The sequence below is a fragment of the Fonticula alba genome (assembly GCF_000388065.1).
Source record: "Fonticula alba strain ATCC 38817 unplaced genomic scaffold supercont2.14, whole genome shotgun sequence".
Lineage (NCBI taxonomy): Eukaryota > Rotosphaerida > Fonticulaceae > Fonticula > Fonticula alba.
This window is the reverse complement of record NW_009242984.1, coordinates 31,784-43,314: the sequence shown is the minus strand read 5'-3', so window position 1 is coordinate 43,314 and position 11,531 is coordinate 31,784. Positions and strand designations below refer to the sequence as shown.

Below are 11,531 nucleotides of genomic sequence, written 5' to 3'. Positions count from 1 at the left end.
CGGGCCCGGGCCTGCCGGCCCGCGCTGGCGGTGCCCCCCCCCGCCCCCCCCGCCCCGGTAGCGGGAGGAATGTCGGGGTATCGGCCAGGGAGGGAGGCGCGCCGGCGCTCGTCCCTGCCGCCCGGGCCCCGGGCCAAGGGCCAGCAGGAATTCGTGCGCCCGGCACGGCTAGACGGGAATGCGCCGGACTAGAGGCAGGCTGCGCTGGCGCCGGCCGCGACCGCGCGGGCGGGGGCGCCCGTCGGGGGCCCGCGGCGGCACCGTGCGCGCCGCTCGAGGCTGGCCGTGTGACGGGCTCGAACGATTGTGTCTGACACGCGCCCCTCCGGGAGCCGGGCCGGGGCCGGGCCGGGCCGGCAGGGGACCCGCGCCCCGGGGCGGTCGTCAGCAGCCAGTGAGCGGCGTCTGGCGGGGGGGGGGGGGGGGGCTGGGCGCATTTCCTATACCTCCCCGGCCAGGGCGGGGGGCCCTACGCTGCCCCGGCACCAGGGGCGGGCGGGCGGGCGGGGGGGGGGGGGTGCCTCGGAGGAGGCGCGCCTGACATGCGCCGGCGCCTGGGCTCGGGGAGGCCGGGCGGCCGGGGGAGCGGGCGGTCCGGTGCTGTCTGCCGGCCCTGGTGGCGGGCATTTGGGCCGCCGGGCGGGCGCGCGGGGCGCGCGCGGTGGAATGCCCGCCGCCGGACAACCCGCGGGCCGGTCACCATAGCCGGACTTCAAATAGCTTCTCGCCCACATTCGCGCGCGCGCGCGCGCGCGCCGCAGGCCCGCCTCTGGGGTGGTGGAATCTCGGAATGCGGCGCGGCCATTTACCCGGGCGCGGGCATTCTCCCTCGCGCCTCGGCCAGAGCGCGCCTCTGCTTGCGGCGCCGGGGGCTCTCTCTCGAGGCGGGCGCGCCGCCCCGGCCGCCGTCCGTCATATGAGTCCAGGCCTGGCGTGGCGCGGGGCGACACGGCGGGCACACGGAGAGCCCGCTGCCGGGAGGGCCTGGCAGCGGGGCGGTCCCGGGCCCGCACCGCCGGGGACCAGGCCCGGCACCGGACCTCGAGAGGCCCATTTAGAGCTGGGGGGGGGGGGATATATGCGCCGGGCATATGTCCGCGCATATTGGTGGGATTATTTTCGTACGAATATTGGCTGCTCGGAGGTGTCTCGCCCCCCCCCCGGGGGGGGGGGGGGACGGAAACAGGACAAAAGAGACCAGGGCGTCCCCTCTCACACGAGAGGGCGCCGTGTGACACCGGGATGTGTCATTCTGTCCGGGAGACCCGGCTCACCAGGGCCGCTTCCGTTTGCGCGACGGGGCCCCTGTCCCGGGGCCGGGGGGCCGGGGGTGCGTGTGCATGGGTGTGTCCTCCGCACACGCGCGCCCGCGCGCGGGGTGTCACGGCCGGCCCGCCGAGTCCCGGCGGCGGGCACGGCGGCCCCATCACCATCGCGGGGGGGGGGCGAGGCGGCCGCGGTGCTCGGCCGAGCGGGCCGCGGCCGCGGCCTGCCTCATGTTGCGCGCCGGCGCCCGGGGCCCCGAAATTAAGGCTTCCCCTGTCTTGTCCCCTGCCCGGGGGGGGGGGCCTCTGTTGCCTACGCCCCTGTCTGCCCGCGCCCCCCCCCCCCCCCGCCCGTGCCTCTACGTCTTTCGCTCTTTCTGGGTCTCCGCTCGCCTGCGCGCCCCTGCCTTTGTTTGGTGTGCCGGGCGCGTGTCTGAGCCCGGCCGAGGGTGCGCTGCCCCGGCGTGCCCTGGTATGCGGACGCCGGGGTGCCGGGCGAGGGCTCTCCGGGGGGGGGGGGGCTTCGCGGCCCCGCAAACGCCCGGCGATGGTCCCCGCGCCCAGGGGAGCGGGTCCCTTGCTCAATGGGCTCGCCGGGCGCGCGGGGGGGGAAAATTCCTTGACCATGGTTCGCCCGCGGCACCTCCGGCCGGGGGGGGGGGGGCCGGCGGCCGCACCTCTCCTCGCCGCCGGCCGGCCCGCCGAGGTGACGACCATGACTGATTGGAGGGGGGGGAAACTCGGACGCGCGACCAGGTGCCTTGTCCCCGCCCCCCCCCCCCAGCTCCCGGGTGACAGGGGGGCCGGGCGTCCCTTGTCGTGGCCCTCCGGCCGGCCGGCTGGGGCTGGCTGTCGACAGCCCGCCTGCCGGACGGGGGGGGGGGGGGAATTCCTTTGCGCGCCCGTACACCGGGGCGTGTGCGGGGGCGGGCGCGGGGCCTCCCGCCGGCGCCCGGGGAGGGACAGCCCGTGTGCTTGCATGCTCCGGCGGGCTCGCACATGCGCGCGCGCCCGTAGGCCGTCCCCCACCCCCACGTTCGGCGGAGCCGGCGCGGCGGCTCCTCCCTAATTGGGGGCAAGGATGCCCGGCCGCGGGCGCGCTGGCCGGGCGTTTATTGGACCTGTGTGGAATGTGCAAGTTCATTTGCCTGCTCTGCCTTGCCCGGCCGCGGAGGGGCGCCGGTGACCGCTTCTTGGGTGTGTGTGTGTGTGTGTGTGTGTGTGCGAATGCGCTCGCGCCGGCTCCCTTGCAAAGAGCCCGGGGGGGGGGGGGGGACGGGGCGGCAACGCCTCTCAGCCTTCTCCGGACGATGCTCGAAGCCGGCGCCGGCCCCGCCTGGCCCGGGCCCGAGGGGGGCGGGGCGTCCTCCAGAAGCTGCGGCCCCGGGCGCGCAGCATTCTTCCCCCGCCCCCGCCCGTAGTCCGGTCATTCTTTGCGGGGACCGGGCGCACTCCGGCCGGCTCCGGGGGCGGGGCAGGGGGGGGGGGGGGGGGGACACCAGGGGCCCCTCGGACCCGGGGCGGGCCCCCCCGCCGCCGGGGCAGGCGGAACCCCCCCCCCCCCCCCGGGGGGGGGGGGGGGGGGGGGGGGCCGGGGGGGCCGGGGGACACCCCCCCCCCGGGCAAGAGGCCCCCCCCCCCGCGGCCCGCCCGCCCCGGGGGGGGGGGGGGGGGGGGGGGGGGGGGGGGGGACAGCACTCCTGCCCCGGTCCCGCGGTGGGGGGCGGCGCGGGCGGCGGCGGCGCGGGGGCGGGGGGCGGGGGGGGGGGGGGCGTCCCCCGGGGGGCGGGCCCGCGGGCGGCCGGCCTCTCCCCCCCCCCCGCCGGGGGGGGGGGGGGTTTTTGGGGGGCGGTGGCGTGGGGGGGGGGGGGGGGGGGGGGGGGGGGGGGGGGGGGGGGGGGGACAGCACTGGGCCCTACTGACCTCGGCCGCGCGCCCAGCCGCGCCGGCTAGCGCGACTCCCCCTCTCCGCCCGGCGGGGGGGGGGGGGGGGGGAGGGCGCCGGCGGCCCGGAGACACCTCTCCCCCGTGCGAACGTGCTCTCCCCCCGCGGCCGGCCGGCCCCGGTGTGTGTGTGTGTGTGTGTGTGTGCGTGTGTCTTCGGGCGTAGGCCCTCCCGGTGCTGCTCGGGGCCTGCGTCGCACACAGGCGGCGCGTCTTGGCCAGCCGCCCGAGAGCCGCGCGCGGGGGCCGCGACCGGGGAGGGGTTGCACACGGCGGCCGTCGTTTGCCCGGTCTGCACCCGCCCGGCCCCGGGAGAAGGCCGTGGAGGGGCGTCCGGCCGCCGTGTTGACCTCCCCCCCCCCCCGTCCCCCGCTCCTGGCGCTCGTGCGCGCCCCCTTCTCCAGGGGGGAGGGGGCGGCACATACCAGCCTCGCCCCCCGCCCACGGTCCCCGCCCCCGCCGGCCAGCTCCGCCCCCTTGCGCCCGCCCCTGGCCGGGTGCCGGTCCCCCCGGCGCGCACGGTCAGCGCGTGTGTGTGTGTGTGTGCGGTGCATGCGCCCGGTGCGCGCAGCACGCCGGCGCAGCCCCCACCAGGGGGGGGGGGTGTGGCGGTGGTGGCAGGGGGGGGGGGTGTGGCGGGGAGTCAAGAGACAGCCCGGCGTTGTGCCGCGGCTACCGCACCTTGGGCATCGCTGTGCCATTGCTCCCGCAGAGGCTACCGCATTTCTCTCCTTTTTACATACACACCCACATACCCCCTCTCCACCCTACACTGCGTCCGGTGACATTGAGCGCAAGTTCGACATCACCCCGCGCGCCCCCACCCACCTCTCCCCCGCGCGCGCCTTCCCCCCCCCCCACTCCCGGTTTTCCAACCGTCCCCTCCACCCCCCGGAGACCCCCCTCATTGTTCGTGTCCGCAGCCTCCCTTCCTCCCTTCCTCTCTCCCTTGCCCTCCTCTCCCTTCCTCCCCCTCTGCGCGCCGCGTACTGACCCTCGGTTGTCCCCCCCCCCCGCGTCGTCGCTTCTCCCCTCTCGCCCGCCCTCCCCCAACGCCCAGGCCTGACACAGGCCCCTCCTTCTCACTCAGCCTCGGCTGCTTTGAGCTCTAATCATGGAGGACCCCGTCCCCATCCGCGCGGACGCCAACACCATGGACGAGGAGCGCACTCGGCGCATTGCGCACGAGTACCTCGTCCGTATTGGTGAGGCCAAGGCGTACGTGCTTGTCTTCTGCCGCCCCCCTCCTGGGGCACATCTGCATGCGCACGGGCCCGGCTGCCGCCGCCGCCGCCGCCCTCTCCCTCCCCCTCCCGCCCGCCGCCCTCTCCCTCCCTCTCCCGCCCGCCGGTGACGCACTACCACATACACTGACACGCGCATGTGCCTTCTTCTCCCCCCGCCCCCGCCCCCCCCCGGCAGTTGGATTGAGGTCTGCATCCAGGAGGAGCTGCCCCCCGTCATCGAGATGGAGGACGCCCTGCGTAATGGTGTGTTCCTGGCCAAGCTGGCGCGTTTCTTCTCGCCGGAGGACGTGCGCAAGATCTTCGACGAGAAGCAGAAGCTTCCCCTGGGTCTGCGCCACTCGGACAACTTCAACGCCTATCGCGTCGCCTCGCTGAAGGTCGGCCTGCCGGTCATCTACTTCTTCGAGCTGACCGATCTCTACGACAAGAAGAACATGCCGAAGGTCATCTACATGATCCATGCCCTCAGGTAAGTGTCGCGCCGCATATGTGTGTGTGTGGGGGGGGCCCGCCACCGAATGTGTTTCTCCCCGCCGCCCGCCGCCCGCCGCCCGCCGCAGTTGGCCACCCCCAGCCTCCCTCCTCCGCTGACCCTGTCTTTCCCCCCCCTCCCCCTCGCCCCTGCAATCCCACCGGCGCGCGCGACACAGTCACTTCCTCTTTGCCAAGGGCCTGGCCCCGCGCATCGGCGACCTCATGGGCACGCTCACCTTCACCGACGAGGAGCTGGCCCAGGCGTCCAAGAACCTGGGCGACCTGCAGCTGCCGGCCTTCGGGGACATCGGCAACTCGCTGAACCGCGAGCTGGGCATCGATGACTCGGCTCGCCGGGAGATCCGCGAGAAGCAGGCGGACTTCGAGTCGCGCATCAGCGATCTGATCGAGTGGTGCAACACCTCGTCCAGCAACTTCCGCGACAACATGCCGACCGATGACATCGTGGCCGACGACCTGTCCGGCCTGGTGTCCGGGTTCGACGCCTTCAAGACCACCGAGCTGCCCCCCCGCCGGGATGCCAAGCAGCGCGTGCTGACCGCCTACCAGGACATCGCCAAGCGCATGGCCGACAACGACATGGGCGAGTACGAGGTCGATGAGAAGGTGTCCCCGGCGGCGCTGGAGTCCGCCTGGGAGGTCCTCGTGGCGGCCATGGACGACTTCGACGCGGCCCTCACCTACAACCAGAAGCGCCTGCGTCATGATGCCGAGGCCGAGGGCCTGCAGGACTGGATGGCGGCCAAGACCGCCGCGCACCAGCCCCCGGCTCCGACGGCCCTGCAGACCATGAACTCGGTCCGGGTGCAGTCGCTGCTGGATGACTTCCAGACCTACTCCACCGCGGAGAAGCCCACCAAGCAGGCGCTGCTGGGCCAGCTGAAGGCCGAGAATGCGGCCTTCGGCGCCGAGCACGGGTATGTCCCCCCGGAGCCGGCCACCGATGCCAGCCTCGATGCCGGCTGGGCCCGGCTGGATGAGGCCGATCAGACCTATGGCGCGGCTCTGGCCGTGGCCAAGGACTATGCCCTCCGTCGGGAGGCCTATGTCGACGACTTCTCGGCCCTCAACCAGCATGCCAATGACTACATTGCCGAGGCTTCGCGCCGGGAGTTCCCCAACTCCAGCCAGGAGCTGGCCACCATGGTGACCGAGGTGCAGACCCGTCGCGCGGAGGCCGACAAGCACCTCGGCGGTCTGGTCGATGCCCTGGCCACCGATGCCACGGGCCTGGCCAATGACCATGGCTACACCCCGCCGGCCAGCATGGGCGTGGAGGATGCGCGGAAGATCGCCGCGTCGGTGCATTCGGCCTTCGACGATCGCGAGCGCGCCCTCAAGTGCAAGACCTACGAGGCGCACTTCGACGAGGTGGCCGGTCAGGTCCGCGCCGCCAAGAGCGCCGACGACAGCCGCGACTTCCCGGCCGACTTGGCCGCCGTCAACCAGCTCCTGGCCGACCTGGCCAAGGACCGGGACACCCAGCTGGCGGACTTCGAGCGCCAGGCCGATGCCCTGCGCACCGAGTACCAGCTGCTGCACGACGAGTACCAGTACACCCCGCCCATTGGCAAGGCCCTGTCGGATTTGGAGCAGCTCCTGGCCATCTTCCGCCAGGCCAAGGACAACCGCGAGCATGCGCTCAATGAGCAGCGCAAGCTCCTGGAAGACCAGGCCCGCGCGGCGCACTTCGCCAAGAACGAGCCGCAGATCGAGATCCTCCAGGCCAACATCCGTGGGTTCCTCGGTCGCCGTGACCACCTGGAGCGCATGGCCCTCCTGCGCGAGCATGAGCCCTTCTGGGAGCGCATCCAGGCCATGATCCGGGGGAATGCCGTGCGCGCGCACCATGCCGAGCGCATGCGCCACTACCGCGAGCATGAGAAGGAGATCATCAAGATCCAGGCGCACTTCCGCCGGAAGATCGCCCAGCAGCAGTACAAGGCCCTCATGGCCAAGGAGAACACCTCCTTCGAGACCATCCAGCGGTTTGTGCATTTGCTGGACGACTCGGAGAAGGACTTCGACGAGGAGATCGAGCTGGAGCGCCACAAGCAGCAGGTTGTCCTGCAGATTCGCGAGAACCAGACCAAGGAGCGCGAGCTTGGCGAGTTGGATGTCAAGATTGCGCTGCTCATTCGCAACCGCGTGTCGCTGGATGAGTTCGTCGAGTCGACCAAGAAGTTCCTGCGCCAGCAGCAGAAGAAGTCCGAGCAGCAGCAGGAGACCGGCGGCTCGCTCAAGCTCCTGGATCGCGAGTCCCGCGACAAGCTCATGTCCTACCAGCATCTGTTCTACCTGCTCCAGACCAAGCCCCACTACCTGGCCAAGCTCATGTCGGCGCTCAAGAGCCGCGAGCAGAACCAGAAGTTCCTGGAGCAGGTGGTCCTCACCCTGTACAGCTATGCGCACAATGCCCGCGAGGAGTATCTGCTGCTGTCGCTCTTCCGTGATGCCCTCACCGAGGAAATCACCCATGTCAGCTCGGCCCAGGAGCTGCTGCGTGACAATCCGGTTTTCATCAACCTCATTGTCCGGTACACGCGTGGTGCCAAGGAGCAGCAGTTCCTTCATGGCCTGCTGAAGCCCCTGGTGTCGGAGATCCTGGACAACCAGGAGCTCGACCTGGATGTCGACCCGCTGACCATCTACCGGACTCTCATCAAGGATGAGGAGTCCCGCACCGGTCAGGTGTCCACCCTGCAGTATGACATCAGCCGGTCGCAGGCCCTCGACAGCGATGAGGTCATGAAGATCTTCGTTCGCCGTGTCAAGGACCTGCGGTCGATGACCGACAAGTTCATCACCGCCATCATGGAGTCCCTGCCGCACATGCCGTATGGCATTCGGTACATCGCGCGCGAGCTGCACCGTCTCATGTCGGAGAAGCTCGGCCCGGGCGAGGAGCATGAGATCCTCAAGGTGGTCGGTCATTTGATCTACTACCGGTACATCAACCCGGCCATCGTGTCGCCGGACTTCTTCGGCGTGGTCGAGTCCGGCCGCGTGCGCCAGGAGGAGCGCAAGAACCTCGGTGAGATTTCCAAGATGCTGATGCAGATCAGTGTCGGCAAGCTCTTCGAGGACGAGCTGTTCTACCTGTCGTCGCTCAATGAGTTTGTCCGCCAGTCGACCGACCGGTTCTTCAACTTCTTCCGCGAGGTGGGCAATGTGGTCACCGTGGAGGAGTACTTCCAGGTGGACCGGTATGACGATCTGCTGACCATCCAGAAGCCGATTGTCTACATGTCCACGGTGCAGATCTACACCACGCACTCGCTGCTGCTGGAGTTCCGCGAGGACCTGGCCCCCGAGGCGTCGGACCATCTGAATGTCATCCTCGATGAGCTGGGCCAGCCCCCGGCCACGGTGGACAACCAGAGCCGCGATCAGGATGTCACTCTGAACCTGACCAATCGGTTCCCGGATTTGGAGTCGGAGGATGCCCAGCGCATGCGGCAGATGTTCGTCGAGACCAAGCGCATGTGCCTGTCTGTCATGCGTGTGCAGCGTGGCAAGACCCTGATGGCCATCATCGAGTCGCCGGTGACCGCCGAGCAGCAGGCCCTCTACGAGGCCCAGCTCCAGTCCGAGGAGAACATCCGCCTGAACCGCGAGAGCCGCGCCGGGCACAAGAAGGATGAGGATGCCGCGGCGGCGGCGGCCGCCGCCGCCGCCGAGCCCCTGCAGCCGCAGAACCTCGAGCAGCTGAAGCAGCGCGTCCAGAGCAACCTCGAGCAGCTGGAGGCCGCCGGCATGGTGTCCCGTGCCAATGGCTACCAGGAGCTCCTGAATGACATTGCCAAGGAGATTCGCAACAAGAACCGCCGCCGCATCCAGCGCCGCTCGGAGCTGGTCAAGGTTCGTCAGACCCTGGAGAACCTCGACGAGAAGACCTCCTACCTGGATGAGCAGAAGTCCAAGTACCAGGAGTACGTGGACTCCACCATCAGTGGCATGGTGGACAAGGCCAAGCCCCCCAAGAAGAAGGGGCTCGGCCTGTTCCGCGACTCCAAGAAGGACCAGAACGACAGCACCATCTCCTACTCCTACACCGCGGAGCGCCTCTTCCAGAAGGGTGTCCTGTATGAGCTGGAGAATGTCCCGAAGAACGCCCGCAGCAAGGCCTACCTCACCATCTCCAACACCCCGAAGTCCGGTGTCTACCAGATCGAGGGCAAGCTGTTCGGCATGACCGACACCCACGAGATTTCCATCGAGGACCTGCTGCAGAAGCAGTTCGACAACATCCAGGCCATGCAGATCGGCAGCGCCAAGATCAACGTCAACCTGATGATCTACCTGATCAACAAGAAGTTCCTCAAGTCTTAAAGTGGCGTGGAAGCTGGGCTTCCCTTCTCTCTTTCTCTGTCTCTCTCTCTCTCTCTCTCTTTCCCCCTCCCTCCCGCGCTTTTTCGCTCCTTCCCTCGCGCCCCCCTGCCTGTGGCGGGCGAGCGGCGGGGGGGAGCGGGAGAGCGAGAGCAGGGGGGGGGCGGCGAGGAGAAGCGCAGGGCAGGAGAGATCGCGATCGCACTCCCTCCCTTCCTTTCTCTCCCTCCTTCTTTCTCATGCGTGCGCGCAGTATGCGTGCGCTCTCTCTCCCTCTTCCCTCAGACTCCCCCGCCCTTGTGTGTCCTTCTTCCCCCCCCCCCCTTTCCCCCAAACACAATCCCCCCACATACAAATACAACCAACTTCCTTCTCCCCTCTCTTGTTGCTGTGTGCGCTCTCTTGTGCTCTCTCTCTCTCTTGTGCTTTCTCTGTTTCCCCCTCTCCTCGCGCGCCGAACCAGGGTCAGGCGCGCACACACACACACACACAGGGCACAGGGGGATGGCGGGCTGCGTCTATATCGTGTGTTTTCCCTGCTCCCCCGGCGGCGCCCTTCAGTCGAAGTTCCCGGCCAGGGAGTGCGCCAGCGTGGCCAGGGTGCCGAGGGCGCTCTCCGGCCGGAGGAGCCGCGGGCCGAAGTGCCCCCGGGCCCAGGGCACGCACGCGTCGCGGTCTGTGGCCAGGCGGTTCAGGTGCGCCCGCTCGACCGCCGAGATGCCAATGTCAGCCCCGAGCAGGAAGAACACATCGCGGACCTCCTGCTCGCTGGCCAGATCCAGCGCGCCGGCCGTGTCGCCGGTCAGCGCATCGTACGAAATGTCCTCCTCCTCCTCCTCGTGGTGGCCGTGCCCCAGGTCGGAGGGGGGCCGCTCCCCGTCGGAGTCCGGCCCACTGTCGAAGTCAGACCCGGGCACCTCGGCCGCCGGGGCGGCGCGACGCGCGCGGCCCCGCCGGGCCTGGCCACTCGCCCCCTCGGTGGGCGCGGCCTCCGCCACGTCGGACTCGGGGGCCGACTCGTGCCCGGCCACAGCGGCCCCCCCCGGGCGGGGAGGGCTACGCCGGCCCCGGCCGCGGCGGGCCTCCCCCGGCCGCGACTCGTCCACCTGGGCAGGGGGGGCCTCCTGCTCAAGGCGGCTGGCGCCGGCGTGCCGACGGCCGGCGGGTGCGCCGCGGCCCCGGCGCCCCGGGCGCCCCCCGGCCTCGGCCAGGTCGCCGCCTGCCCGGAGGCCGGCCGACAGCAGCGGCAGCAGCGACGGCTGCTCCTGGGTGTCCAGCGGGTCGTAGCACAGCAGGCAGGCCCCGGCCGGGGGGCTGGTCAGGGCCAGCGAGTCCCGCAATGGCCAGTCCACCTGTCGGACCAGGAACCGGTGGGCATCCGTCAGGGCAATGGCGTCGTCATAGTCGCCGATGGGCAGCGCGGTGGTCGGATTGACCGGGCCCTTGGGGCTTTGGATCCAGGTCCCGGGGTCCGAATAGTCCAGCCCCTCGTAGTAGTACTCGCTGAGGTTGGCCACCGATTCGTAGGTCATGCCGGCCGGCACGACGGCCGGCTGCGGCACCGCCAGCCTGCCCGGGCCGCCGGCCTCATCCTCGGAGTCCGAGCGGAACTGCCGGTCATGCTCCTCCAGGGCGTTGGCCACATCCGGCAGGTGGCGCAGGAGATCCGCACTGCAGGTGGACACCTTGGCCGTCAGCTGGGGCGCCGGGCCCGGGGGGCCGGACCCGGGGCCGGGGCCGGGGCCGGCGCTGGCGCGCGCATTCCGCACCGCCCGCGACACGGCCGTCGTCCAGTCCCCGAAGAAGAAGGGCATCAGGTGCTGGCCGTCCGGCCCGGTGGACATGACCACCGGCGGGACAACCGACCGGCCGGCCGCCTCGGCGGCCTTGGCCGCGGCCAGGCGCCACGACAGCAGGCGCTCCTGCGTCAAGAGCTCCCGCTGCGCCGGGTCCACCCAGTCCGGGCGCTTGCCCTCGGCCAGTGGCAGCAGGGGAATGATGGACGCGGCGCCCATCTCCACGGCGCGCTGGATGAAGGGCTCCACATTGTCCAGCCGCGGGGAGAGGACCAGCGCCGCGTGGATGCGCGTCGGGATCTCCTGCGACCGGGGGAGGCGCTGGTTGGCCAGGCGGCCGGGCGAGCGGGAGCGGAGGGGGGGGGGGCGGGGGCGGGTGAGCGGGACCAGGGGGGCAGGCGAGCGGGACCAGGAGGCGGGAGAGCGGGAGCAGAGGGGCGGGTCAGTCACGGGCC

General features: G+C 71.0%; 2 protein-coding genes across 2 annotated transcripts in view; one reads left to right on the top strand and one right to left on the bottom strand.

The window, feature by feature from the left end:
• The first annotated feature begins 4,079 nt into the window (after window positions 1-4,079).
• On the top strand, window positions 4,080-9,344 carry H696_05779 (hypothetical protein). Its single transcript, XM_009499578.1, has 4 exons — window positions 4,080-4,118; window positions 4,270-4,427; window positions 4,632-4,925; window positions 5,107-9,344. Exons 2-4 carry the CDS (start codon window positions 4,324-4,326, stop codon window positions 9,281-9,283), a joined length of 4,575 nt encoding a protein of 1,524 aa, XP_009497853.1. The 5' UTR covers window positions 4,080-4,118; window positions 4,270-4,323; the 3' UTR covers window positions 9,284-9,344.
• A 493-nt stretch (window positions 9,345-9,837) lies between these two features.
• The window catches only part of H696_05778 (hypothetical protein), a gene marked incomplete at its 3' end in the record, with an annotated part of 2,630 nt that continues 936 nt past the window's right edge, over window positions 9,838-11,531 (bottom strand). The window contains exon 2 of the mRNA XM_009499577.1: window positions 9,838-11,397. Coding sequence (XP_009497852.1) covers window positions 9,838-11,397 — 1,560 coding nt within the window. The remainder of the gene's footprint in view (window positions 11,398-11,531) is intronic.

Excerpts from the sequence above, each read along its gene's own strand:
- H696_05779 (XM_009499578.1), top strand. The coding sequence starts at position 4,324 with ATGGAGGACCCCGTCCCCATCCGCGCGGACGCCAACACCATGGACGAG. Across the intron at positions 4,428-4,631 it reads CGTATTGGTGAGGCCAAGGC|TTGGATTGAGGTCTGCATCC; the intron begins GTACGTGCTTGT and ends CCCCCCCGGCAG. Across the intron at positions 4,926-5,106 it reads TACATGATCCATGCCCTCAG|TCACTTCCTCTTTGCCAAGG; the intron begins GTAAGTGTCGCG and ends CGCGCGACACAG.